The sequence below is a fragment of the Varanus komodoensis genome, unplaced genomic scaffold (genome assembly GCF_004798865.1).
Source record: "Varanus komodoensis strain SLA01 unplaced genomic scaffold, ASM479886v1 scaffold54, whole genome shotgun sequence".
Taxonomy (NCBI): domain Eukaryota; kingdom Metazoa; phylum Chordata; class Lepidosauria; order Squamata; family Varanidae; genus Varanus; species Varanus komodoensis.
In genome coordinates, this window is record NW_025336142.1 from 2,039,262 (window position 1) to 2,067,240 (window position 27,979).

At 44.4% G+C, this 27,979-nt stretch overlaps 1 protein-coding gene across 5 annotated transcripts; it reads right to left on the reverse strand.

Annotated features, from left to right (window-relative positions):
• Positions 1 to 706: 706 nt before the first annotated feature.
• Positions 707 to 27,979, reverse strand: NAA16 (N-alpha-acetyltransferase 16, NatA auxiliary subunit). Of its 5 annotated transcripts, none has more exons than XM_044448219.1 (20): positions 26,146 to 27,979; positions 22,707 to 22,791; positions 22,373 to 22,477; positions 21,218 to 21,375; positions 20,433 to 20,567; positions 15,265 to 15,418; positions 14,132 to 14,251; positions 13,247 to 13,342; positions 12,250 to 12,356; positions 10,239 to 10,311; positions 9,943 to 10,112; positions 8,604 to 8,756; positions 7,467 to 7,595; positions 6,171 to 6,384; positions 5,884 to 6,077; positions 4,432 to 4,540; positions 3,267 to 3,365; positions 2,992 to 3,135; positions 2,401 to 2,498; positions 707 to 2,187 (listed from the first exon to the last, which is right to left on the reverse strand). In XM_044448219.1, exons 2-20 carry the CDS (start codon positions 22,741 to 22,743, stop codon positions 1,987 to 1,989), a joined length of 2,496 nt encoding a protein of 831 aa, XP_044304154.1. In that variant the 5' UTR covers positions 22,744 to 22,791; positions 26,146 to 27,979; the 3' UTR covers positions 707 to 1,986. The 5 variants fall into 5 exon arrangements, 4 of the variants coding, with proteins under 4 accessions (XP_044304154.1, XP_044304155.1, XP_044304153.1 ...); XM_044448220.1 differs by lacking the exon at positions 26,146 to 27,979 and adding an exon at positions 24,665 to 26,057 and having other exon boundaries at positions 21,218 to 21,247; positions 22,377 to 22,477; XM_044448218.1 differs by lacking the exon at positions 26,146 to 27,979 and adding an exon at positions 24,665 to 26,057.

Here is a 27,979-nt window from a genome sequence, read left to right on the forward strand (position 1 = left end):
AAGAACAACACCCAACCCATTGAAACCCTCTGGCAGCGGACTAGCTTACCTACTAAAGGCCTGAATGAAAACGTCTGTGCCTGTTGCCAAAAGGGCAGCAGGGAGGGATAAGGGCCAGCGGTCGCTTGCCCTGGAGGGGCCGCAAAGGATCTCGCCCACTGAACATGCTCCACTGCCTCGAAGGCCTCATGACCAAGGCAGGCTGGACAGCGAGAGCGCGGCGTTTCAGTACCAAGTTCCTGCTACATCCATTCGCCCTTTTTTTTTTAAAGGGGAAAATGTTTAAACCTTGCTGACATTGCTGACTCCAAACATGCAATTATGATAAGTTTTGCTTAAACATCTTACGGTGTCTATAATCCCCACACTTTTCTGCAGACAGTAGAATTTAACTGTTTTTGTCATGGTCAAAAGTGATACTCCACCGTCCAAATCTTTTAGGTAGCAGAAATTGTTCTTCTGTTCCTGCAAAGACCAGGGACGGTGCGGTCAACAGCTGTTTGTGTGTGAGGCCTTGGAAGATTTTGGACCTCTTTCCTCTTTAACAAAGGCAACTGCAGGTGCATCTGTGACACACCTTTCTAATAAAACAGACTGAAAGCAAATTAATTTGCTATGGCCAATCTAATTTCATATTAAATCTTCATATACTTTAAAGATTACAAAGCTTTTGCCATGTAGGAATGCAAGCACAAGACCAGACCAATGTGTACAAAATAATTTATTACAGCATTACATCAGTTGGCTTTATTTTACAGTGAGTTTTCATTCAACTATTGATCCTAAACAGATGACAGCGGAAACTGCCTTAATGATAATCATTCATCTTGATAAAACTTCCCTTCTTGACTTTTGCATAGGGCCTAAGCAATATTAGTTAAATATTTACATTAACCACAACATGGAAACAAACTGGTTTCATTATTTTTCAGAAAATGGATTTCTGTACAAGCCACAGTGTATTTTAAGTTTTCAGAGCGGTTTATATGAAGTTGACATTAATAGCCATGTACATCCTGAAGTAAGATGTATGAGACAGTCGAACTGAAATGTGCTGCATGTGCAGTTCAGGCAGGTTAATGCACCAGAGTACAAGGAACAAAGGATTAACTGTGATTTGTGGTCAGACTCGTTGTGCTCACTTTGTTTTCAAAAAGGACATCATAAATGCTAATTGCTTTATCGCTCATAAAGCAACGACAATTCAAGAAGAGTGGAACTGAAGTTTACTTCTTGCGAATTTTAAAGGAGCTTAGCATCATAGCAGAATTATCTAGATAGGACTGTATTCTCTGAGACTGCCTGTTCCCAACCCTCTTTTCTGAAGTGGAAAAATGTTTCGTAATGGCCAAGTTGTAAAGAAAGAAGAATCTAACCAGTTATAATGGGTACTGAATGTTTTTAACGTGTTGAATAAACTGTTCAAACAAATGGGTATGGGAAAAGTAGATCACATTTTTCAAAATAATATACCAATTTAAAAACAAACAATACCTCCAAATTAACCTGTACTGTTTCCATACAATTTATATTGAAAGAAAATTGCTACCACCTATAATTAGGATTTATGCTTTGAAAGGAAGAAAGACAGAACGAAACAAAGAAAGGGGGAAAAGGAGCGGAAAAGAATAGATACGGCATGCAGCGTTACATCCATCTTAGTTTGCCAACTTTTGCCATCTGAAATGCGTTTAAAGAAATGGCTGTATTTATCAGTATATGTAACAACATTTATGTGAATAGTCAATCTTCAGGCTCCATGATTTAGGATAAAAAGATTTGTAACTGTACAAGTATAAACATGACTAGTATTATTCAGATAAGTGTTTACATAAATATTGGCAGCTCTTGTTGAGGGAGAAGGAGTTTGCCGCACGGTCCGTCTGCTTTCCGCGGACTCTGCGTGACACCCAGCGTGTCCTGCCGAAGACCACGCGATCCGTACTTAGCCAGTCCGGAAGAGGTGAAAGCCCTCTAGATCTGGCTTTAAATTTCATTGGACAGTACACCATGATTAATGGCCATGTGATTCATTGACGCGAAGGAAGCATCATCTTCGTTTGTGGGCGTCATGAAGGCAGATGCTAAGGGAAAGAGTTTGTTGCATGCTATCCGGTACTCCTCGCTCTGGGTGTGGCATGTTCCAAAGCTGCCATCGAGTAAGGATTCCAAAACCGTTGTTAAAGTCTGGACAGACACATGACAAAATAGTTCCAGTGAGGATTAATTGGTGAAGACGTGTCCCAGCCCACCAGTTTCCCCTTCTGTAGCACAATTTGCTTTCCTACGGAAACTCACTGAGACCATCTGAAACATTCATTTCAAACCACGCATTTAAGAGGCATACGGCTCATGAATGCATCGAGGAACCTTAGTTTTATTATTTCAGTAACGATTTACCTTCACATTTTTGTCTCTCACAGTCTCGTCTAGTCTGGTAGCAATAGTGATAGCTTTCTCTTGTCTTGAACTGTCCAGGAAATACATCATCTTGGCACCTAAAGAAGCAGAAAGAGGCATGTTTCAATTAAGTGGGAAATGGATCAAGGGATTTTTATAATTTGATTGGAGACTGTGCTGATGTTCTTATGTGCTAATGCACAGAATCCACTAAAGAAGCACAGCATAAAAGGAAAAGCAGTGGAGGAAAAAGAAGTTAAAAGTGTGATTTAAGAACCTGGCTTGTTCTGAACCTGGTTTGGATGAAATCATATCCTGGTTTAATTGAAGCTTGTGTGTAAGGAGGACAGCAGAGTCTGCATGCACAGGCAAAAGCTGATTTTTATCTTGGATTGTACAGCTGAGATGTGATTGCCTGTCTTCAACCTTTGTTTATGAGCCTCTGGTAGACATGTGATTCTTTGCTGTAAGAAGTGAAGTGCAGGCCAGATGGGTTTTTAGGCCAATTGAATAGGACTCATTTTGCACTTTGCTGTACATACTTTCAGTCCTACAATCAAATACTTTAGAAATACGCAAGTACAAACCAACCTGATAGCAGATGCCGTATGGAGGTAGAATTGCGCTTAAGAAATTCTTCATTAAAACTTTCCAAATATTTACTAGTAAAGATCTTCTGCATTTCTTGGGTTAGGACTTTGTTCACAATTTCTGGCAAATTACTGTGATCAGACACTAAAAATACATTTAAAAAACCATGGTTACACTGTTGCCAGCATTGGACAAAACCGGCACTGCTCGCCCTCCCTTACAACCCTTACGCACAACAGTGCAGCAACCAGTCCGTGTATTGATATGGCACTTACCACATTTTGAGAATCTGATCAAACATTCATGTAGCCACGGGTTATTACTGTCAATCGCGACAGCTCTTTTAACCGACTGCAACATTAACAGAAACTTTCCTGCATCAACACAAGAACACTAGTTCATACAATTTTATTTGACATCAAATGCTTGATTGTCTTGTCTGGGCTTAATGAATGTCTCACCCTCGCCACACCTACCCTGCACGCATGTGCTCTCTTTTACTCATGAGGCACACGCAAGGCGTGCGGACCTGCATCGCTTGAGAGAATGAATTAAAGAGCGAGTGTCTGCAGGGGCGTTACAGTGGAGAAACAAGCATAAAGGAGTCAGCACAGTGTGAGGCCAGGAGGCAAGGGGAGAACAGGCAACAGTGCGATTACATGCGCTTGGGCTCAGTTACAAGAAGAGTTTGCAGACAAGGAGCCGAGCGGAAACGTAACGGAAAAGGTAACTGAGGAAAGTATGGCAAGAAGTCACTTCGGGAGTAACGGTGGCTGTGTGAAGGTAACAAGCGAGGGATGTGCGGGGACAGAAACGTGGAGAATGGGAGAGGCAAAATCAGGAAGGGTTTGAAGATAATACCGGGCAGCTTGTGAAGGGTGTGGGGGAGGAGTTAAGGGTGGGCATGACTTTGTTGGAACAACAAGGAAGCAGGATTGTCTTCACAGCAGAATGCTAAACAAACACGAGGAGAGCAAGCTGAGGCAGTGGAAGTCCAGAGATGGCGGCAGTCAAGCTGAGGTATGTCCACGGTATACACGAGGGCTTTTTCCAAGGGGACCACAAGGGAGATAAAATTCTTGAAGTGTCGTAACGGGGAAAGCAATGCAATTTGGTGATGCAAGGACTAAAGGAGGGCAGGGAAAGAAAAAAGGGAAGAAAAGAACCACAAGGGGTTAAAACAAGGCTTTGTGCTTGTTTCAATATGGCCACGTACATTAGATTATGATTATGAGCATCTATCAGATGGCAAGAAACCAACTGGATTCATGAAGCAAACTAAACTCATTTCATTGCTACCATTAATGATACATCACATTACACCTAAAAATATAAAACTGATTTACACTTTCTGCTAGGTTTATCTAAATATTCATTTTAGGGAGTACTGGGAAAATGTACATATGCAATTATGCCACAATGACCCACTTCCAACCTTACCTTTTCTAAAATAGATTTCAAATGCTAACAGATGCGTGTCTATGTTATCTGCCACAAGATTCTTAAGTGGTATAAGGAATTTAATAGCTTCTTCTAATGGATTATCAACCTGTTTCAAGAAAAGAAATCTGAGTTAGTTATAAGCAAGGGCCATGACAACTTATACAGTGGCGCCTTGGCTCAGGAATGCCTCAGTTCATGGCCAAATCGGGTCGCAAACAAACATTTCATAAAAATTTTGACTCAGGTTGTGAACTCCGCATTGGGTGGTGACTGCAATTGCCCCATCTCCCCCCACCCCCAACTGGGGAGATGGCCCCGATCATGCTGGGGGTGGGGGGGGGGAGATGGCCGAGATCGCACCCGTCTTTCCTGCACAAGCGTAACCACGATCTCGGCCATCTCTCCCCCCAGCACAATTGCGCCCCCCCCCCCCTGCCCATGCTTGCGCCCGTCTCTCCCCCGCCAGCACCGGGATGACAGGTGTGTGCAGGGATGACTGGAGTGATCGTGGTCACGCTGGGGTGGCGGGGAGATGGCCGCGACCTTTGTTGCTCTTTGTCACTTTGCCTCACGTTTTTCTGATTAAAAAAACCTGAACCTTATGGGGAAATCTGACTTGGCTCGCGACCAATTTGGGTCACGACCAGAGTCCTGGAACGGATGAAGTCCGTGGGCCAAGGCACCACTGCAGCTCCTACAGATGACGTCGGCTTCAACCTGACTTCGCACACGGGGCAATGGCAAGGGTCGCTCCCGGCACCCTCGGTCCTCACCAGAAAGGAGCGCCTGGAGGCTTCTGAAGACGCTCGGCACCCTGGCCCGTCTTCCAGCCGCCCCAAAAATTACAGTGGATTTTAAAACCACAAAAGGGCCACCAGTGTCCATCTGATCAGACATTCAGATGTACAGCACTGCATTCTTTATCTGCGCCATTTGTAATGTTAAATTTTAAATGACAGGAATTTTAATCTGGTTTTAACTATTCCACAGTCGCATTTTGATTTTGCTTCCGTTTTTGATTTTGATTCTGTTTTGGTTCTGTTTTCATTTGTGAAATGATATTGTTGGTTTAATGCACATTCTTAACGATTGTTAATTGTTGGGTTGTTCGTTTTGATTTCTGAAAGCCTCCCTGAGATGCTTCTGTGTATACGGTGGGGTACAAATACTTTAAATAAATAAATAAATAAATAAATACAGTATGTGCAGGTGGCTGATCAACTGTCTCATTCCAGACTGAAGAGCAACTGCATGCACACAGTTTGGTACTGTGCAACTTGTCACAGCAGTGTGAAAACGGCTCGGCCTTCTGGCAAACGTTCTGGCTTGACTTGAAACAGTGCTTAAAGGCTGCAACAGCATTCTGCAGTGGAAAACTGTGAGGCTCAGGAGTCCGGATAGATCTGGATAAACAAGCATAAATGAGGTCAAAGCAGAATTCAAGTTTACCCTTTCCAGTTTTTCAGGAACTAGCTCTTCCTTGGGACCACTGGTTTCCTCCTCTTCCTCGTCCCGTTTCTTCTTCTGATTCTTCTGCTGTCTCTCTCTTTCCGCATGCTTTCTTTCTTCTTCGAGTTTAGCTTTCTTCTGTGCTCGTCTTTGCTTACTAAGCATTTTCTTAAGTTCTTTGGCAGAAAGGTTTTCTACCAAAAATGGAACATGTTTTTAAATAAAAGCTTTACAGATGCTGACAAAGTATCTTATATTCAAAGTAGCTTCTATAACTGCTTCAATACCTGAATTTACTTCTTGCTCTTTGCTTTCATTGGCTAGTGGATTATCGTGCAGCGTCAGATAAATCTCAATCGCTGACCGGGCAGCCTTGAAATAGAAGGCGTGTTTCCTGAGAACATCTTCCAAGCGCAAGAGGTCAACATAGGCACGCAGAGTCATCTTCCTCATGCAATAGGTGTGGAAGTCAAACTGATCGTCCGTGATCTCAAAAAAGTGCTTCAACAACAAACATAAAAAGATATATTTTCATGATGCAATTTCTTTCTTTACACGTTTATTACTTTAAAAACCAGGACTGCTCAGCAAGCAGCGCTCTCAGGACAGGGATGCCCTTGGCAGGCACTGAAACCATGAAGGAATTCAAAGAATTCCAGCGAAGGCTCTTCTCCCGGTGTTCTCTGGTTGGGAGATGGGTCTGATGGAGCCACCACAAAACCTCCCCCTTGAATTCCTGCTTCTTGCCCCACCTAGCCTCGTAAAGAGCGCTGGAGAAAGCAAAAGCCTGCGCAATCTTTCGGTTGGCTTTAATACAGGTGCTGCCCAGCTGTGAGCTTCAGATGTTTTTCTCCTGAATGAACACAACTGTTTTTACTTTTGACATACAAGCACTAAGTATCCAGTGTGGAAAACCCTCGCAGCCAGAGTCTTGCCAGTTCGGGCTAGTGGGAGAGCCACTGACAAACAGCCACCTGCTAAGCCACGTCCGTAGGATTCCTTCCTGCAATAAGTTTTCATCCGTACTATGTCACAAATGCAAAGCTATGAGAACACGGGTGGTGGTGGCCTTTCATATTCACATTAAAAAAGTCCTGTTTATTAAAACGCCCCTAGTCCTTTTCAGCCCAGGGTTTACAACCACATGGCGAGGCCTTGGCTTCCTCTCCGGCTGCAAAGCCCACGGGCAAGAACGATGCCCCTAGCTGTGACAAAGAAGATGGTCAGCAAGTTCTGCTAAGGGAGAATCACATTCGCCATCCTCTCCTCGGAGTGGCCTCCTCGGAAAGCCGGTTGCTGAGCACGTGCTGTGCTGCCAAGTGCCAGAAACACACTTGATTACAGGCTAGCTTTCCGTGACTACGCATAAATGTTCCAACATTTACTTTTGTAGCACGGAGACACTGTGAAGAGCGGGATACAAAAACATTAAGGACATAAATAAAGGGGCGTGTCTAGAGTTACAGGTGCTTCCGCTCTCATGCCACCTTTCAACAGAACGATCCTCTGATGCCAAGCATAAAAAGCCCGTGCCCCGTAAGGAAAATGGGAGCAAGGAAAAGGCGAACTGTTTACCTACTTACCCTCTCTACTTCGTGGCACTTTTTCAAGGCATCTCCGTATTTCCCTAATCTCTGAAAGGCTAGAGCACACTCCGTCTGGAACCACATGCACTGCATTTCATTGAGATTCTCCATGGCAGAAGTTCCTTCCTAGGGAAAAAGAGTCTTGTGTGGAACCAGAAATTCTTTAACTTCCATATAGAACAACCCACAAGACAGAGGAGCACTGCCACTTTCTAAACACTGCTGCAGTTATTTGGACAGTGACTACTTTCTGGATTCCCAGTTGTTCCAAGTGCTACCTTCCCCTTTTCTGAAGACGTTGTTCAGCAACAGGTTTCAAAAAGTGAAGCACTATTGGGCATCAAAGGAGTCTGGTCGCTTTCACTGTAAGGGAGGCCCCGAGATAAGGGAAGCGCTTGGAAGTGACCATTGGGTAGCAAGCGGTGCGTAGAAAGAACTGCAGATGGGCACTTGAGTACTTAATGGCTGACTTTTCAAGAATACGGGGGATTTCAGTGAAGAGTCCACTAAGTGAAGAGACAAAATAAAACATTCCGCAGTCCTGTACATATCGACTTGGTGATAAGTCCCACTGAGTTCAGCGGGGCTTATGTCCAGGTAAGGGCGAATACAAAACAGAGGAGGACAAATATCAGAACAAAACAATATGGAATTTGCCAATGTGAAAGTAAGACTCAGCTGGGAGGTACTTTCAAAAGACTTACTGTGCAGTCCTATAAATATCTACCCACTCCGTTCAATAAGGGTTACCCCGAAGCATATTAGTAAGGCATTGCAGACAGTCCCTTGTTTCTGTTAAATCTGGAGTTTAGGATTAGCTAAAGAACCACCAGACTGGTGCCTTTCCTAAGAGGTGCATACACGGACATTAAGTGCTTCCACGGACACGCAACAAGTACGTTCTCCCATTAAAACATTCAGCTTCTTCAAAGGGTTGTCCTAGAACATTTTAGAAATTTATCTCCAGTAAAACTGAGGCTGTCTTAGAACATACCATCCTATGATAAAGTTCTCCTTACCGGACATATTGGACAAGTCATTTGGTAGACCTTTTATGGTAACAGTCTGAATCCAACGAATTTTCGAACATAAACAAATACACAATCAAAATCCAGTTGTGCGTGTGTGTCTTACCCTTGTGAACTTGGAGCACATTTCCTCTGCATCCTTCACCATATCTGTGCGGAGCATATACTTCGCACATTTGGAGTTGATGAACCTGTCAGCCGTGTCCAGAGACTGTGCTTCGTCCATCCATTTGGCTGCCTCCTTGCGATTGCCGACGTGCTGCCGAGGGAGTTGCACGTTTATTTTATTACGCGTTTATTTAAAACGTGCGTATGCTGCCCACTGCGCCACGTATAGTTTAATGTAATAACCAGTGGCTGATGTGTTTCATGTAATAAAGACAGGAACACGCAGAGACTTTCACAGGGATTTGTCATTTTTCAAAACTTTATGGAAACAAAACTTCGGCAAATCTTATACTACATTATATGAAATGACAGAATCAGAAAACAGTGTTAAAAACTATGAAACGGAGCACATTAATGGAAAAAAACATAATAAAAATGCCTTTGTTTCTCAAGACATAATAGCAACAATTATTTGGGATGGAACATGCAAAAAACTTTTTTGCTTGCAAATGTTGAGTAAATAACCTTCTGAATGAAAAACAAACACGCAAACAAAAACATTTCCTTAGTACACAGTCCACTATTTATTTTCAAATAAAACAACACTGGAAGGCTAAATTCTCCAATAATGCAATGGGCTGAAGCCAGGATAACCTAGTCTTTGAACTGGTGGCTTATCTGAATATCGATGGATGCTTATTTATATATTTGTCTATTTTTGTTAAGGCCTATGTGAAACCGCTAATAAGTCGTAATTTCATATGTATCCATTGCTGGATGTACACAAATATATCTTTGCAGGCAAGAACTCAAAAATAAACAGACTTTGATTAAAACGATAATAAAATGAGTACAAACAAAAATGCAACAATAGAATAAAAACTTCATCCAACCCAACAGGCCTCGTTACATATCAAACTTTCCAAAAAGTGCTCCTCTGGAGTAGGTGGTGACAGAAAAAGACTATTTCTGTGCTCTCTATCACCACAAAATGAACGGATCCGTAGCTGTGCTCAAAGTCTTCGGCCATTTACGTTCTAACTGTCCCTGTTATCCTTTCTTTGCCCTAAGCTCCCTGGAACTTGAAGGAATGGACATGGGACCAGTGCTCTGGCAGAGCCTCGATTCCTCAGGGTCTACCCACAAGCCAACGTGCTCCCGGCCCCCTCAAGCTGAATGTGGTGCTGCACGAGGGGTGCATTTTGAGAAAGGTTCCTGCCTCCCTTTCCATCGGCCAGGTGTCCATTGTTTGAGCCACTGCCTAATTTAAGCATGATAAAGTCTGGATCCAACCCTTATATATTTCGAACAGCGTGTGCTGAACACAGAGTTATTACCTTATAAATTTTTGCTTTCAAATAGAACAACTCTATTAGCGTTGGAGTGCTTGCAACTGCAGAATTAATATATTCCAAAGCCAAGGAAAACTGACCAAGTTTGTCAAAGTGCTGTGCAAGGAAATAACGAACCCAAAGCAGCGTTGTCGGGGGCTCGCGCTCTCCATTTTCTGTAACGACACATGTAGCAGTTCAGAAAATATGGGAAAACATTTAAATTGGAGACACATAATTAAATGCTAAAATGTTTATTTCTGTTTCAATTGTGATATTTCAGTTGCAACACTGAAACTTACCATATGGACTAAACAAGTCACATGTTTTCAAAGAGGCTTCGTAACCAGTAACAAGCTCTTGGATTAAAGAAACCTAAAAAGATAGTTGACAAGTTGATTTTTAAATGTTAATATGATGATCACACTAGAGGCGGGTTCTCAAATTATCAAGATACATCACATTTCTCATCAAATAAATAGTATTTCTCAAGCATTAAGAAGAAATTTTACACAACCACAGTGTTCTTGCAGTGGTGGCGCACACACACACACACACACCAGATTCATTCCCAGACAAATCAGGACAAGCGCACACTTAATTAAAAGAAGTGATTAGACACATCCATCCTATGATCTTCTGGATTTGAACCTGAATATCTTTGCAGCAAGGACAAAGGGAAGGCTCGCTTTCTTCCGTTAGTTTGCAGCGGCCGAGTTGCTGAATGCTTGCTCTGTTTTGCTCACTGCAACCGAGCTTCTTCACGAATTTCGCCAATAGGCGGGTATGGCAATACATATCACAATATACATATACATACGTATAATGAAACTTTTGTCCTTCTGCAAACCTTTCCCATGTCTGCTGATTCCATTGCTCCTCTGCATGGAGAATATCTACATTTGGCTACATAAATATCCGAGCCCTGAGAAAATGTTTGCAATCAGTATACAGGGTAGTGCAAGCGTCAACGTTCAGTGTTGAGACTGACAGTACGGAACATGAAGCAGCATTCCAACTGCGGCAGTGCAAGGGTGGGGGAAGGAGGCGTGTGCCTGGGGGCATGAAGCCCAGGTGGAGGAACTCAGCCCCAAGATCACCTCTGCTCACTCAGGCAGGGAGGCGGCTGAGCTACGGGGTGGGCAGTGCACCAACAAAGTCCCCAGCCTGTTCCGATGCGGTGCTTGCCGACAGCTGCACTGGAACCTCCACAGGCAGGTCTCCGCAACCCTCAGCCTGCTGGATTGTGCCTGCTGGGTTAAATTACACCACCCCCATCCAACCCTTACACACCGAATCAACCTGCTCACTCAGGGTTAAGTCCTGATTTAAGGAGGTCTTCCCTGTTACTGATACAGTGGCATTTCCCCCGCCCGCAACGCAGGTTGACTGACGGAGTAATCAGGAATATGAGGTTGCTTTTTGGAAAACGTCTAAACACCTCATCTCATCTTGACGAAAGATGAGATGCGAACAAGTGATGCAAGTGACATCCAGGCCGATGGGCTGTGGTCCTGCCCACAGGTATTATAAAATAACCCCCCTGAGCCCACTTCCAAGTAAACAGGCACAAGACGAAGACGTAATATGCAAAGTTGCAGAAGCCTGTAAAAACCAGACTACACCAAGTAGTGCCTGGAAGCAAATTCTCAAGTGACGATGGCACGCGAATGGAACATGCAGAGAGGAAATATAAACCGATGTGAAACAGCTCTGTTCTCCCTTTCTTAGGCATCTAATGGCTCTCTGAATTTGATGAATATCCCAAACGAGTGCAAAGCAAAATGAAATCAAGACAGACAGGAAAGCAACAATAACTGGCAAATTATCTGAAAAATACAGTGGTGCCTTGGCTCATGAACGCCTCAGTTCACGACCAAATCGGGCTGTGAACAGAAATTTCATAAAAATTTTGCCGCAGGTCTTGAACTCTGCATCGGGTGATGATCGCGAGTGTGCCCGCCTTCCCTGCACGGGCACGATCACGGTCATGTGTGTGTGTGTGTGGGGGGGAGAGGGCCGCAATTGCGCCCCTCTCCCCCCACCCCCCTGCACAATCCCTGGGGGTGGGGGAGATGGCCATGATCTTTGTTGTTCTTTGTCACTTTGCTTCAAATTTTTGTGAGTAAAAAAAATAGTTGCAGAACAGATTAACCTTATTTACATTGACCCTTATGGGGAAATTTGACTCGGCTCACGACCAGTTTGGGTCATGACCAGAGTCCTGGAACAGATTAAGTTCTTGGGCCAAGGTACCACTGTACAAAAAGCTATGATCATATGCATATGTAGGAAACAAAATCTGATTTTTACCTTCTCTGTATCATGATATAAAGATTTCAAAGTGGTAAACAAGGGTGGGCAGCCTTTACTGAAGTTTACCCTCAGGAACTTATCCATTAGTTCTCTAAATTTTTCACCTAGAAACAAAATTGCATTTGGTTACACTCTAAAGATGTAATGTCTCCTATTTTCACAACTGTTAGAATCTAAAAGACATTGACAAGAACCATGCCCCACTCATTTTGAAATTACAAATCATTCCTGCTTTCAGAACAAGACTTGCAATGGGCCTTTCTCAGAAAAGGATGGTCAAATTTGCATAATTTAAACAGACTGCAGTTAGAAAACATAGAAAACAGAGTGAGCCAGAAGGGGCCTCCCGGGCCATCCAGTCTGACCTCCAGCACCAGCCAGCTCCGCTCACGACATGCCCACCACGTGGACATCCAGCCCACAGTTCAGTTCTCTTTGGACTGCCAGAGCACAGAATTCATTTTTTTTTAAACAGAATGGAAGAGTAAATGTGTGCACTGAATCAGTGACATCCTGAAGGGGTCCACAAAATGACAGCCTTTCAAGAGAGGCTTCATGCGGATTCCAATTCCAATTCCTGAACCATTCTGGATACTAGCCAAGATCACTCTGAGCAACAATAGCAAAGGGCAAGTCTACTGTGATTAGACATAAAGTACGCGATGAAGCCAGCCAATTGGCCTCTGACTGACGCATGTGCAAGATCATCTTTTGGCACAGAAAGGAGTTAACTTAAACCCTTCAAGGCAGTGCGGTGCAATGGTTAAGGGTGTGAGACTAGGACCTGGGAGATTTAACAGGAACATTTAGATCAAATTCTAATGCAGGCCAAATTTATATCTCCAAAGCATTTGGGCTTTGTTTAGTCAAACCTGCAATATAAAATTCAGAAGTTCACTGGGTTGAAGGGCAATCATCCAGCAGCGGTAAAAATAAGAAGTATTAAATAATGGACCTTTTCTAGATAGCTTCAGAAAGTTGTAGGCAACGTTACCTGTGACAAAGTTTAAAGGCAATCGTCTAGGTGAAACTGCTCTTGGATGTCTCTTGCTTATTTCTTCATATACTGCTAGTCTCTCTTCTAAAGTGTCTAGTGGTGAACAGTAAATATAAAATTGAATTTTTTTAGGTATGGACTGAATATCCATTTTAAATTACCCAACGTGACTAGTGTAGGCGCTACCAGAAATTTCAGCAGCACATTTGCCGTGATTAAGAGCTACTGGCTCTGGAGAGGGAAGGGAAGAAAAGCATCAGGGTAGTAACAGGCAGGTCAACGGAGTTGGCCGACTGGAAAGACCTGCTGTTCGGACAGGCACCACACCTGTCGCTATTCACACGCTATCGAGTGAGCAGCACGACAGGAGAGAAAGCTGAAAGGCCCGTTTGTGCCATAAAACTAACCAGTGAGAATTAACATGCTTTACAATACTAAGGTTTTATTTAGGGATGATATGCTGACATTTTAAAGAAGTCACGATGTGTTGAAAACATTATACTCCCCGTTTAAGTTGTGCGCACTCTGAAAGTAACAACTTGGGGCACAATGTTCGCTTCCATACAGGCACCGACAACTACTAAAAATGGCAGTGAAATCAAAGTGACTGTTTTCAAGGACAACAAAAAGTATAACAGTTAAAGCGCTGCAACATTTCATTCCCATTAGGAAAAGTCATTTAACTCATGAAGCAGATCCAAACAATGAGTTTGTTTTAGGATACATGGTTTCAACTTCAGACAGACTGAAGTAGTTAAATATGATCCATTACTGTGAACAATGACAGTCAAATACACTTTTTCCTTCCCACAAGATCTAATGTTCCAATTTCTACATTTTTCAAGATGTCAATTATTTAACAGACAAAACTGCCCCGCTCACATGGCTGCAGAGCTTCCTCCAAGCCCTCGTAGTAGTGCCAATTTTCTGCATTCCGATCAATCAGCTCTCTGTATATTTCCGAAGCCTCTTTTAGTCTTCCGAGCCTCAACAAGACTTCTCCTAAAACAATAATAAAATCCCAGATCAACTTTAGTGAAGGGAAAGGACCTACACATGGAAGGGACCATTACAGCTGTAGAACGAGAAAGGCCGGTTCTTAACTGCGGCCATTAGGTTGGAGCTGCTGTGCATGCATTCTATCCAGCAGCCTTCGCCCAACCAAAATGCTTTTCTAATTCAGTTTCTCTCCAGCCTGAACATGCCTGCTTTGAAAAGCTTCGGAGTGGCAATTTTACATAGCCAAGGTTCTCAGGTTTACCACTTCCTGCACAGGACACAACCGTTTGGAAACACCTCCCACTGCTTCCATCTTTCAATGCTTCCAGCTTTATTTCCTAAGCACTCACTGGCCTCGATCTGCATTGTACAAGCAGAGAAACAGCAGTGCATTGTCGCCTCCACACCTGCCTTTTGTCCAAGGAAAGGCAAGTTGTGATTGTGGTTCTTTGCACGGCCATGCATCCCATACGGGTGACGCATGGGGACCGAGAAGAACTCAAGGCGGCAACAACCGTCCATCCACCTACGGGTCTCCTGAATGGCCAGGTGAGGCGGGACGGGCTGAGACGGCCGAAGGTCACCCAAGGGACTCATTGCCGAGGGGCTTCCCTCAGGGGCTGCTCTGGGATGGTCGGAGGGCGGCAAGCCCTTCAAGTAAGCCATGCCACGTTCTTGCCATGCAAATTGGGACCTCGTCTGAACTCGAAGCCTGTGGCAGGAATGGCCACGCCACGCCACCCCACCCATTATGAAAACGACTGCAATGGATGTGACGGAGGTGGCATTTTAAATCCGGAGCCATTTTTACTCTGCTTCAAATTAACTGAGGTTACTGAGTCGACGTGTGTTTGTACTTATTTTTACACATATTTTCATTACAAAAAGGACAAAGAGGCAAGGGAGCAGTGAGATCCGCTGCTCGGGAAGCGATCAACGGCTCCCTAGGAAGACCCACTGAGAAGCGTGGATGTGAAACCCGCACTTGTGAACTGGAAAGAAGAACATCGATTTACCTTTGATCTCGTCCACCATGAGCTTATCACAGATTTGTCTCTCGTAAGTTTCTACATGCTCCAGAGATTCTTGACACAGGTCTGCCTCTCTCATCACTTGGTTCTGGTACAATATTAATTCACTGTACTCATAGTCAATTTTATTAGGAGGAATCTGGAAAACAACAGTCTAATTAACATAGCGCGGGGAGACATGAGTTTTCTGTTCATGAAGAGACACTGGATACCTGAATTAGGTACTTGGGCATAAACCATCATTTACCATTTGCCTTGAAAAATCCAGAGCAAAAGCTGATTTTCTCGATCTTTCCCTGAGCTATGTGGTGCTCCTAATAAGGTTTTGTACTCTACAACCAAGTCCCAACTGAAAAATGTAACTGCTCTGTATCAGTGGGTTATATATTTCAAGCAAGCTATTCATATTTTAAGTAGTTTATTTTTTAGGTTGATACCCTGTCTTTTTCTTTTTTAAAGAACTCAAAGATGCTTACATCGTTCTCCTTCTGCTGCTCTCAGTCTTACCCCCACAACAACAACCCTGTGAGGTAGATTGGGGTGAGAGTCTGCGACTGGCCCCAAGTCACCCAGCTGGCCCCATGGCTGAGCAGGTACTAGAACCCAGATCGCCCGAGTCCCAGTCCCACGCTCTTGGACCATATCGATATAGTAAGCAAACAGAGGTAAGCAATCTCACCTTGTCATGCATTCTAAGGGGAGTGCATTATTTTGTAGTCAGGTATCTCTATCCAAGAACAACACAGTTTGAGAGGAGTGGCCCCCACTGAAATAGGTCCAAGGCTTAACGAATTTGCCCTCTACCTGATTTATTCAGTTATTTACAGACATGTATCTCCTGTCCTTCTGAGAAGCGCTCGGGATGGCTTACATAATATAAAATTACACAGTACAATAATAAAACCTCAATTATTAAAACCTCAATTTTTAACCTTTATAAACTACGCTTCTTCCACAAGCCACCCCAGTGTGGTATACTAATATTATAAAAAGAAATACAGTACAATGCGACAGCAATGGCCATGCTATCCAAAAGCCTGGGCTGACCATAAACAGATGCTGTGAAGAATCTGAGTGCTACTTGACAACGTGTCTTGGTGCTTTAGGATGCCGTGGCTTAATGCAGAGGAAGGGGCCCTATTCGGTTCTGGAGAAGCTCTCAGGGCCGGGTTCCAGCAACGGGCGGTGCTGAAGGCAAATGGGACAGAGCAGGAGGCAGAAGGGTTGGGGTGGAGCACTAGACGGGCACAGTGTCGATCAACAGGAGCTAATCGTTTGAAACAGCACTTCAAGATCTAACAGGAACAAAGTGTAGAAAGGCTGGAAACTACAAAATGATTAGTAGCAACAGGGAAGGGGGACCCTGCAGGGCTGGATTTGGCCCATGGGTCCCCAGCCCTGGCTTAGGGGAAAGCAGCTTTGGCCATACAAAAGACCTGCTCAGTTAAACATCACACGACTCTTTTATAGACGGCAAAGCCTGGTCTACCCACCACAAATAATTCAAACAGCACTGCTTCCTAGATCTCCAGCCAGAAAAAAGACACACTCAGTTGCAGGTGCAGCCCTCTCTACCTCTGTTGAATGTTTGACCTCAGTGTTTAATATACCATCATATCTGGTAGTCGATTCAGGTTAATTCTTTTGGTAAAGGCAGGTTGCTCACCCGTAACTGTCGTTCTTCAAGTGGCCATCTGTGCATCACACCTATGGGTGCTCGCCTCCGCAGTGCCTGTGGCCGGAAAGATTCAAGAGCTGCACGGTTTTGGCGGGAACCCTGCATGCTCCCGCATGGTATAAAAGGGCGGAGCGCCCGCCATTTCCTCAGTCCGCTGGAGACCGACTGTTTGCCCCCTCGCGGAAGTGAGCGATTAAACAGGGGACTGTCGGACCCGAAATTTTTTTTTAAACCATTATCGAGAAGAAAAAACGGTACAATATAAACCCATCCACCAACACCAAGCGGGGCCGGCGGGTGGGTTGTGTGACTGCACAGATGGCCACTCGAAGAACAACAGTTACAGGTGAGCAACCTGCCTTTCTTCGTTGTGGCCTCTGTGCGTCACACATATGGGTGATTAACAAGTTTACCAGACCGGGAGGTGCGGGAGGTGCCATTAATGAAGAGCAGAAGAAAGGTCCGTCTGGCCGAAGGAGCAGCCGTGCCTGGCACGCACATCAAGGCGGCAATGCCTGGCGGAGGTGCAAGGAATAGTGTGAGTGGCAGCCTTGCAAAGTCCTGGATTGGAATGCCGGCAGCAAAAGCAGAGGAGGCGGCTACCGCCCTCGTGGAGTGCCCTCTGACGCGACAGGTAAGTCGAGTTTGGGAGCTGATACGCGACTCGATGGTCTGCATGATCCACGCGGAAAGTCTCTGCGAACCAACAGGACAGCCCTTATCACCACCCGAGTCTTCAAGAAAGAGGCGGTTGGATTTGCGAAGGGACTCCGTGCAAGGCCTGTAAAAGGCAAGGCAACGACGAACGTCGAGAGCATGCAACGACCGTTCTTTTGGTGTAGCAGGCAAAGGGGAAAAGGCAGGTAACACAATGTCCTGATTGATATGAAAGGGAGACCCAACTTTTGGAAAGAACGCTGGATCGGTACAGAGAATGACTTTCTCCTTACGACAGTTAAGGGAAGGCGGATCTACCCGCCGTGCGCAAAGTTCACTAGCCCTTCTGGCAGACGTGACCGCGACAGCAAAGGCAGTTTTCCAGGACGGCAGACGTAAGTCAGTGGTTGCCAGGGGTTCGAAAGGAGGTCAAGTAAGTGCCTGCAAGACGACTGAAATGCTCCATGTAGAGATAACTGGTCGAAGTGGTGGCTGGAGATTCTGCAGACCCTGGAGGGTCTGAGAGAAGACCAAAGAACCCTGCACCTGCCCCCGATAGTGGGAGATTGCAGCTGCATAAACTTTGATGGAAGATGGCTTGTCCCAACTGAAAGAGTGATAAGAGAAACTGAAGGATAGTTTCAATGGAGGCCGAAGAGATGACAAAATTGTTGGATTCAGCAAAGGATGCGAAGCGCTTCCATTTAGCCGCAGAAGACCGGCGAGTTGCAGGTCTTAGGGCAGACCGAAGAATGAACTGGACATCGGGACGGAAAGTGCTCGGGTTCGATGAGGAGTCTGTCAGTAGCGACGAAGAAGCAGCTGCCTCGGGACGGTGTCGGGCAGGTGCAGAAGTCCCAGGATTCACCGGTACCGAAGTATCCCCACGGGTCATCGAAGGAGCCAGGCTGGGAGGTTGAGTGACGGGAGATCCAGGAGGCGAACAGCTCCGCACTGCTGAGTTATGAGATGAGGCATGAGAGGCAGGCGGAGAAGGGAAGGGAACCACGGCTGACAGGGCCACCGGGGGTGATCGGGATCCCTGTGGCACAGTCACAGACGATCTTGGCTAGGAGCCTCGTAATGAGCGGAACTGAGGTTCCATCCACGGTTCCATCATTGCCCGGCGAAGGGTAGTGATCGGCAGCAAAATGATGGCGGCAGACTGTTCAGCCTTGACAATGTTGTAAACCTTGTCTGTGTTAGGATCGAAACGGTGCTGGGCCTCAGTCTCGAGTGCCCTCGTAAGTCTCGCCATAAGCGCCCCAAAATTCACACAGGGCTCCTCCGGCGAGCTGGGGCCCTGTGTGGAGATCACTGCGTCTGGTGACGTAGATGCCACTTCAGAGTCTTCTGAGTCCGAGTCGTAGCGCAGCGGGAGACGAGAAGAGGAATCGCCAGGCGAAGTGGGGCACCTGGACGGAGTCGCTCTTGAAGTCGAGGGAGTGGCCCTCGGAGCCGGAGAGAGGGTATGCTCACGCGCCGAGGCGTAGTAGCCGCAAGGTGGATAATCATCCCATGGCTCGCGATGAGGCGGCCGGTGGGGTGGGTGCACCCATTCTTCCGAGGGCCGGATGGAGGCACGCTGTGGGTATCGCACCTGCGGAGGAACAGGCCTCAGAGAAGGCTCGAGCGACGGCTGGGGAGCTGGTGAGCGAGCCATGGCGGAGAGTCTCAAATTGGCGGAGAGTCTCTGCCCTTTTATACCACGGGGGAGGAGGGATGCGGAGTTCGGCTTCGGCGAATGGGGCGGCATGAAAATGTTTTAATAAACAAACAAACAAACAAACAAACAAACCGTGAAGCTTTTGCATCTTTCCGGCCACGGGCACTGCGGAGGCGCAGCACCCATATGTGTGATGCACAGAGGCCACGGCGAAGAACACAAGGATGGCCGTGCGGAATTTGATATAATAAAAAACGTGAGCTCAGTCAACATATTCCCCTGGTTATATTGGCGCCTTTGTTCATGAATTAATACTCAGGGTAAACTTTATTCTTCGTTTTATTTACTAGCTTGGCTAATGTGGGTGCTTTTGTTGCGAAGTGTGTGATCAATTAAACTGGATGCCAAATAAATGTGGCAAAGCGTGGGACAGTGCCAGACAGCAACCAGGCGCGTTTATTTATATTGCGTCTCTTGCGTTAGTTGTAACTTTGCAAAGGCTACAGCCAAGTACATGCTTTGTTTGTGTGTTTGTTTGTACAAGTCCCATCCTAAGACTCTTGGCTTCCTTTAAAGAAAGAAGGTAACTTTTGTTTCCTACATGCGCCAGAAACAAAATGCCACACTGCAACTGTGTGGGAAATGAGAAGAACAAATTTAGACGGCTGAGGGGTGGCAGGGCATTTTTTAATTTGGATTATTTAGAATTTCAGTGCTCAGAGCAGAGCCTGAATATCTTACATCATTCTCTGCCTTGACTGATGACCAAAGTTGAAAGGAAGCCCCCAACTCAGTGGGACTTGTTACCACCCAAGCATGCAAAGAGCAGACACAGGATGGCATGCCATATTGGGCAAAATAAGAAAATATAGTCAAAGTTGTTGAATTCCTATGACTTATACAAATGCCACAATTCAGATATTTAAATTCAGTGCGCACAGATCACCAGCCACTTATCTCCCTATGGATTTTCTGTAATTATTTAGAAGAAACAAGCTATTACACTAAACATGATAAAAATTTCACAAATATCAGAAGTGGGTTTTTTTCTTTTGTTTTATGTCCCAGAGTGCTATAATTCTAAAACACAATAGGAAACCGTCGCACGTTTTGTGTACAATAACTGCAACGTTTTCAGAAAATAGGTTTTACCTGCTGCGTTTTTCTAAACTCTTCCAGTAGCTTTAAGGCCATATCATAATCTTTTAATAAATGGTAGGCAATGGCATAGCCAATCCACGAGGCCCTCTGGGTGGGCCGCAGCTGGAGCAGCTGGTACCTGGTCTCCTTTAAACAGACAATGAATAAAAGTAAAAAGGGGACACCACATAATCCAAGTCTGTTGCTCTCAATTAATACTGCAAAATAATCTAGTTCATTGAAAAAGGATTAAAGCTTAGCAGAAAAGAAAAACAGTCAGAAAGGGTCAACTGGACCTCTTGGTCAGTAGAGTTAGGACTACAGTTCAACACTTATTCCAAATATGTTTACATAGAAAGTAAATGTATATACTTGCCCTTACCACTTCCCTAGGATAAAATAAAACAAGGAAGATGGAAACCAAGCCTAGTCCTCTATTTCTTCTAATTAAGAATAATGTTCTGTATCATTTGTCGTTCCTTGTTTATAATTTAAATTCTATGGTTGGATGCAGATTTAGTTTTGGGTCTACGACACAGTCCAACTTAATGAAATCAATGAAAATCACTGAGACTTCAGTTAGCATGACTAACTTAAGCCATGCTGGTTTCAACAGCACTGTCTGAAGTCTAAGTCTGGATCAAACCCAATGTCTCTAAGAAGGTACTAAGATAATGTTGATATATACATTTCTCCAAGCTTAGCAACAGAACTCTCAACTCCAGTAAAAATTCAGATCGCAGTTTACATCTCCATACAAAAATTGTGGTTCTAGTGAAGATATGTAAGTTACTTACTCTGTATCCTTCAAGATCCCTCATTTGAATCTGCAACAGTGAAAGATCTCTTAGGATTTGAAGATTGTCTTTATCTAATTTCAGAGCATTTCGATAGCATTTAATAGCTTCATCATATTTTTTATCAGAGCGCTGCAAGAGGCCATAAACATGCCAACCTAGCAGAGTTAAGGAAATGCATAGATATCTGCTTTTTTATGTAGCCCTGAAAGGAGTCATTAGTTAGTTATTAATCATGGCTTTAAGGGTATGAACTAACAGAGACATAAACCCTTCTTGCATTAGATGAGCCATGGGAATGATCTGCAGAACAGAAAAAATAACAAGGAGCTAACCATATCATGGAGAGCGAACAACAGCATTTTATTAATCCTTTTGCAAAGGTGTTCAGTACAAGCGATATGGCTGCAAATACTCTCTCCCAGAAGTCCCCCTGCCCGTCACTGCAAGCTGAAAGAGAAGTAAGCAGCCCCAGAAGCAGAGAACATTGGTGGATGTTGCCTTTCATCCATTCAGGACTCCATTAATAACACCAGTTTTCAACAACACTGGCTGCTGAGAACAGCTGCATGCTTTTTCATAAAACAAACACTGTTCAAGTTCACTTCCAGCTGCATCTTTTTAAGAGACTCCCCTGCAAACAGAAGGCTTTCCTGTTTCCCACTGCATCTCTTCTAAAAATGAGACTGTCCGTACCCTGTGTGTGACAAACTTCCAATTTCAGAATACTGGAAGTATTCTAAGTAACTCACATTATATATTAATAATAAGCTATCAGCAAGATGCCAACAATTTATCCATCGGCCATTAATTCATTCCATTTGTTTTAAACTACAGCAGTTTCTAAAAACTCAGAGCAGTGTACTGCATTATTCAGTTTCCAGTAATATGATTAAGAAATTGGGTTAGCTTATTGTGACTTACTCCTTGTCGGGAATCCACTTTTATAAAGGCGTTAATATGCTGTACTTCAGAATCCACTAGACTTCACAGATTACATTTTCAAATAATCTTATTAGACAATTTGCTATGGCTTAACTCATTATTCCAAAATAAAATGTTATGTACCAAATAAGCCACTTGTATATTTGAGAATAATTAAGGGGAGGGGAGTGTTTTAGCAAAAAGAAGTTGCTGAACCATTTGAAAGGATACACACATGACTTTTTACATCATTGCGAAGCCCTTTACGGACAAATTCATATGCTTCTTCTTTCTTTCCTAAACAATTCAAGGTCAGCCCTTTCATAGCCAATGTCTCTGTAAGAAAGATTGGAGAAGTTATAACTATGAAAAGTCACACAGTACAGTAATAATCAGTTTCAAGGCAGTTCAGGAATAATCATTTCATTGCCCCAGTGCAAGGACCTCTGGGGATTCAAGTGGTTCAAATCCCACCCACGGGCTTCTTCATTCCCACCTCATCCTCAGAGCATCCTTAACACAAAAGACCCATGCTCTGCATAAAGTAATAGAATTGGGCACTGACCTCCATGTTCAGCAAACTTTGGGTTGGAGAGGATCATCTTGCAGAATTTAAGTCCATTTTTGTATTGTTTTTGTTCATAGCATTTCTAAGGGGGGGGAAACAGTAACTCAGCATTACAATCTAGATCGAGCCACTCGTAAAAAGGATAAGGGTCTACTGTACATGTGTATAACTAAACATGGAAATACGGGGATGTTTGGCCAAGCTGTGGGGCACAAGGACGGCTGCCCTGAAGGGGGTCCCTCCCTCCTCCTGCCTTTGCCAGCAGACTCAGGTGAAAGTTTAGAAGGGCAGTTCTTGTATTAAAGCCGAACAGGTTACAGAATCGAAGTAGAAGTCTGGGTCCCACGCTCTGACTGGGAATCTCCACCTTAGGGCCGCCAAGCCCTCTGTCCAGCTTGGCTCCTCTGCCTCCCGCTCAGGATCAGATGCCTCTACCCGAGCTGATTCCAATACGCAGGCCCTGGGCCCCCTCCCAACAGCGGCCGGTACGCTATGCAAGCTAAAATGGAGAAGTGAGCTCATCCGCAACAGTAACAGCAAACAGCAAAGAAACACTGCAAATATTTATAAGACGAAATGCAATTAGCATCTCATTCCCTGTTAGCTCTTCTTCGTAACAAGCAGAGATGGGATGAGGGGGGAAGTGGGGAACTCCGGTTTCCCAAATACAGAACAGGCGAGTGGCAGCGAGGAAGCAGCCGAGGGGCAGCCTAAGCAGGACGGAGGGGACTCGTTGCAGGGACACAGCGCAGACCAATTTAAAGCCACGGCAAGTGAGGGGGACATCGAGCCAGAGTGAAGATATTTCTACTGTGCAGAAACCCAGTGGGATTCGTTTTCTAGCTAGTTGCTTGGAACCTCGCTTTGGGCACAGGTTCCCCTGACACTGAAAGGCCTTTGGGTTGTGCCTTGTCCAGACGGAAGCACGAGATGCTGTCACCCCTTCCAAGGCTGGTCTGTCCATGATATGGGGCAAACCCTTACTTCAAAATGCCTGCTCAAAGGAGATACGGATGGGGCAGGCGTCAGATCCAAGCATTCTTTCTCCGTTAGGCATATTAACACTTTGCATTTTAAACATTTAAATTAGTAGTTGATTGCTATTCTGTTTGATTTATGATTTGTTGGATTTTTTTTTTTTTTTGGCATTTTCTTTTGCAATTGTATGGCTATTCCACTGAATTCTTTTTGTGTTTTAAAGAGTTGTGTCTACGGTCTGGAATCCTGAAGAAGACCTGAAGGCTGAGAAGCCAGGAGCTGTGTACTAATGCAGAATGCAATTCAGAAATAGAAGCTGAAATGGAGGACACGGGGACACAGTCCCTCCTTGGATGCTGACTCAACAGAGGGAAATAATAATTGAGGACAGATGCAAGAGAATTTCACAGTTAGCTCTGTGCAGGGGGCACTTGAGCCATGGAAAACTAGCACACCACGCCTGACTCTGTTTGGCTACAGGAGGGATGCGCCACTGGGTTAAAGAACAGCTCAGGGAGGGTTGCACAAGCTTCTGCCATTGCAAGCCATGCCCTCGAGCTACTAAGAGGCCTGCAGTGGCCCTGGGTCTGGAAGAGGGGGAGCCCCAGGGGACTCCAAACAGGTGTGGCAAGGTAGAACAGGCAGAAGACCACTCTCCGGTCCTGGACATGCGGGTTAGACACCAAGGGACGAGCAGACATGCTAGGAAGCTAACATTGACCATCCTGCTTTCAATTACAGATACTGAAACAGAGTATACATACTGGAAATGGCACACATTTAAAATGTTTGGTAGGAAACTTGCCAAAAGTAGCAACTGCTCCGGGGAACTTGCTGCCTTCTAGAAAAAGCAATCACTTAGCTGCGCTAAAATTAGTAATTTATTTTTAGCCACGTGTTAGAGTGACTTAACAAGAAGGGTAGCATAATCACAGTGTAAGCAAGAAAGATCAGGTGCAACATTTCTCCACATTTACCATAAAATATGACATTGCCGCACCAAGGAATGGAAACAGATGGAGTGTTCTGATGACAAACCCCTTCCTGCCGCCCGCGATTCAAAACGCTGAAGGAGTCTCTGCTAGGAGCCTGCAATTTTGCCCAAACCCCACAAGCAAGATACACGAGGACCTCTAACTTGAAACAGGCTTCCGAGTAGATGACAATTAAGGTGCCTAGAGTTGCTTCCAGGAACTTTTGGTTATACAAGGCCAAACAGGACACGCCAACCTGTGCAGGACAATGGTGTTTGGGGTAATGGTGAGGGATGGCTATGGGAATAGGCTAGAACCACACGATAGGCTACTGTGGGATTCAGCACATCGAGATTTAAATAATGAGCTGTGCACTATAATTAAAGACTCACAACATCCCTAGACTGCAGACAATCTCAGCTGACACTGATACTGACAGTGGGACAATCTCAGTTAACCCTGGGGGCTCATTTGGGGCTATTTAATTCATGACGAACTTAGCTCCCGGGACACCAAAGTACATGGGCAACTCTTGCTCACAGGTTATTCTGCTGTGCTACCTCCCTTAAAAGCCCTCACATAACCATAAAACAGACCGTGACTTCTATGAGGACTGTTTAACCCATGCATAACCCCTGACAGCCGTCTGACCTGATACGACTCCCAGGCGTGGGTTCAAAATATACAAGATGTTGGCGTCACACTATATGGTCACTGTGGAGTAGTTTGTTTTCTCTAATATTATTGTTGCCATCACTTAATATGCTGGGGAGTTGTTGAACTGATTCTCAAAACAAGAAAGCCAACTTTTGCTAAACTGGGAATTCAAGCACAAAAATCAAGAGCTACTATTTACTCATATAAGGCTGTATTTTAAATATGCTTGGAACAACAGGAGAAAAGAGATATTCACCAAGAGACTGCATCTTGGTTGCACAGTGTTTATCCTTAGCCACATGGCCAGAGTTAGTTACAAAACAATTTTAGGATAATACTCCAACAGAAATTTGGCTGCATTCCCAGCAATAAGACCATTTTCAGGATAACGCTATCTTAAATCTTTGCTGATGCCAAGGAAGGCTTTGTCAGTGATGCCATCTAAGGCCCTTTAAAAGTGAAAATTGCAGCACAATGTATGCATGGTGACTTTTGCATATCTAGTCCTTCTATCAGTGTTGGTGGAATTTATATGGATAGTTTAAACTCTCCCAGGGATGATTATGCCTACACCTTGACTATACCTATACCTCATTTAAGGCCTTCCATGCATTTCTTTTCAGTTAATGTCTGTTATCACCACTCCTTGATTACACAGAAGCCTGCAGTTAGCTTCACACGGACATCTAAGTGTCGGATAACAATTTATAGTTATATTGAACATGTGTAATACATCACCTTGATAGCTTTAAGCAAATAAGATGACTACACTGATATTAATAATAGCAGCAATTTTATGTTAAAAGCTGTAATGGGTGAGTTCTTACCCTAGAAAGTGGTCCACAAGTATTTTAAATTAAATAGGGCTACATTTCATTCAGATGATCTGAAGTGGAAGATTCAGAACTTGTTTAGGGTTCTAAAAGAATAAACAAACAAGCAAAACCTACACACACAGATCAGGTACACCATACAATTCTGCTTTCTGGCTAGCACCGTTGTGCTCTTGGGAAGCGGTATAGGACCATTCCTTCTTTCGGCCCCTTCTGTGGGATCTTGGTTAAGTCTCTCTTCTAGCCCCAGCTTCCCTTTTGCAGAATGGGAATCATTCCACAACTTTTGGAAAATACTCTGTACATTACAAGATCAGAATATTTACTGCAACTGAATTCTTCCACTGAATGCATTTCCATTTCAAGAAATATATTGGTTCATAAAATTAATTGCTAACATAATGGATACACCAATCAGCTTGATCATCATATATTTTAATCATCACATTTTCCAAACATAAACAAATTAGATTAAATCCAGCATGCCAAATCTGAACGTGCGTCATTAGATTCCAAATGAATTCAGGGCATAAGGCAGTTCTGATGATTTGCGCATGGATCCCGCTGACCACCCCTGTAAACTGAATAAAGGCCAGGCAAGAGAAGGTATGTTAAGAGCTGGTACTTCATTTAATAGTTTTTCTTCTGTTCGTGTGGCATTTGCTGTTAATTTTCATCATAAATACCAACAGGTTGCATACTATGGGTTTGCCACAGACCCTATGCAAACAGACTGATGGTGCCGATTTCTAAATCTAATTCTGTATTGTGCTACTTTTTGTAAACAGCTATGGCATAAAAGTGTGAATACTAATTTTTAAAAGTATGCTGATGGAGGTAACAAAGAGTGACTTGCTGAGAACTTCTACTGAATCCATAGCTGAGATAACAAAGGCACTTGGGACTTTTTTTTTCCAGATTTTGCCTTTATAGCAAATTCCACAGTTCCCTTTCTAACTATTAACAGGACGCATATATTTTGAGTGTGTCATTTTACCACTTTCAGCAGCTTACTGCCTTTAACACACACTTCTAGTGCAATTTGTTGACAACAGAAAGAACAACTACATACACAAGCAAACAGGCCCGCTATGCGCAAACACGCTCTAGCTCTCTCAATAACCCTCGATACATAGTTCTTCTCCTGGAGGAGAGAGCAAATATGAGGTATATAATTAGTTCAAGGGCAAAAAACCAGCGATTTTGTAACACAGTATCAATGTTGATGTAATGGGGAGACCAAGCCTGCTCCTTAACTCTGGATGGACATATCACCTCTACAAGCAAGCATATGCTTCCTTGACTCGCTCAACTGGCCAAAACCTTCATGCAACACCGATTTTTATATAGCACCATGCACTCGATTTTCCCATTCTTCCAGCAAACCAGAAAAATTTACCATTTCTCAGTTCATAGCTAGGCTTTCTGAGGGCTGGCACTTGAGAGATGGGGAAGCCATGACCAGTGAAAAACTGTCTACCAAGAGGTCACATAGTTGGGACAATTCCTGGAGCGCCCTGCACAGCCATGCCGTCGTAGGACTTCTGCGCTGGCGGGGGAACGCCGAGAGGTGCATGCATTACTTCTGCCTAAAGGGACACAGGACTGCACCCCGAACAGGGTGCTTTCCTCGAAAACTACACTCATGACACAATAGCACTTTTCTGCCCCTTTTCCGGCCCCAATGCGGGGGCCTGTGGCGAAGGCTTCTTCTGGGACTTGGGCCATGTCCAATTCCAGAAGGAGGGGAGGGGAGGGGAAGGGGGGCCCCTACCTGTCCTCGGCGGGAGGACCCACCGGGCTTTAGCAGGGCTCAGTCCCGGGCAGG

What these genes read in the sequence shown, in the direction of transcription:
- NAA16 (XM_044448218.1), bottom strand. An exon ending in GGAGGAAGCTCTGCAGCCAT is followed by an intron (nt 13,343 to 14,131) that starts GTGAGCGGGGCA and finishes GTTCACCACTAG; the next exon opens with ACACTTTAGAAGAGAGACTA. An exon ending in TGAAATCTATTTTAGAAAAG is followed by an intron (nt 3,366 to 4,431) that starts GTAAGGTTGGAA and finishes GTGTTGATGCAG; the next exon opens with GAAAGTTTCTGTTAATGTTG.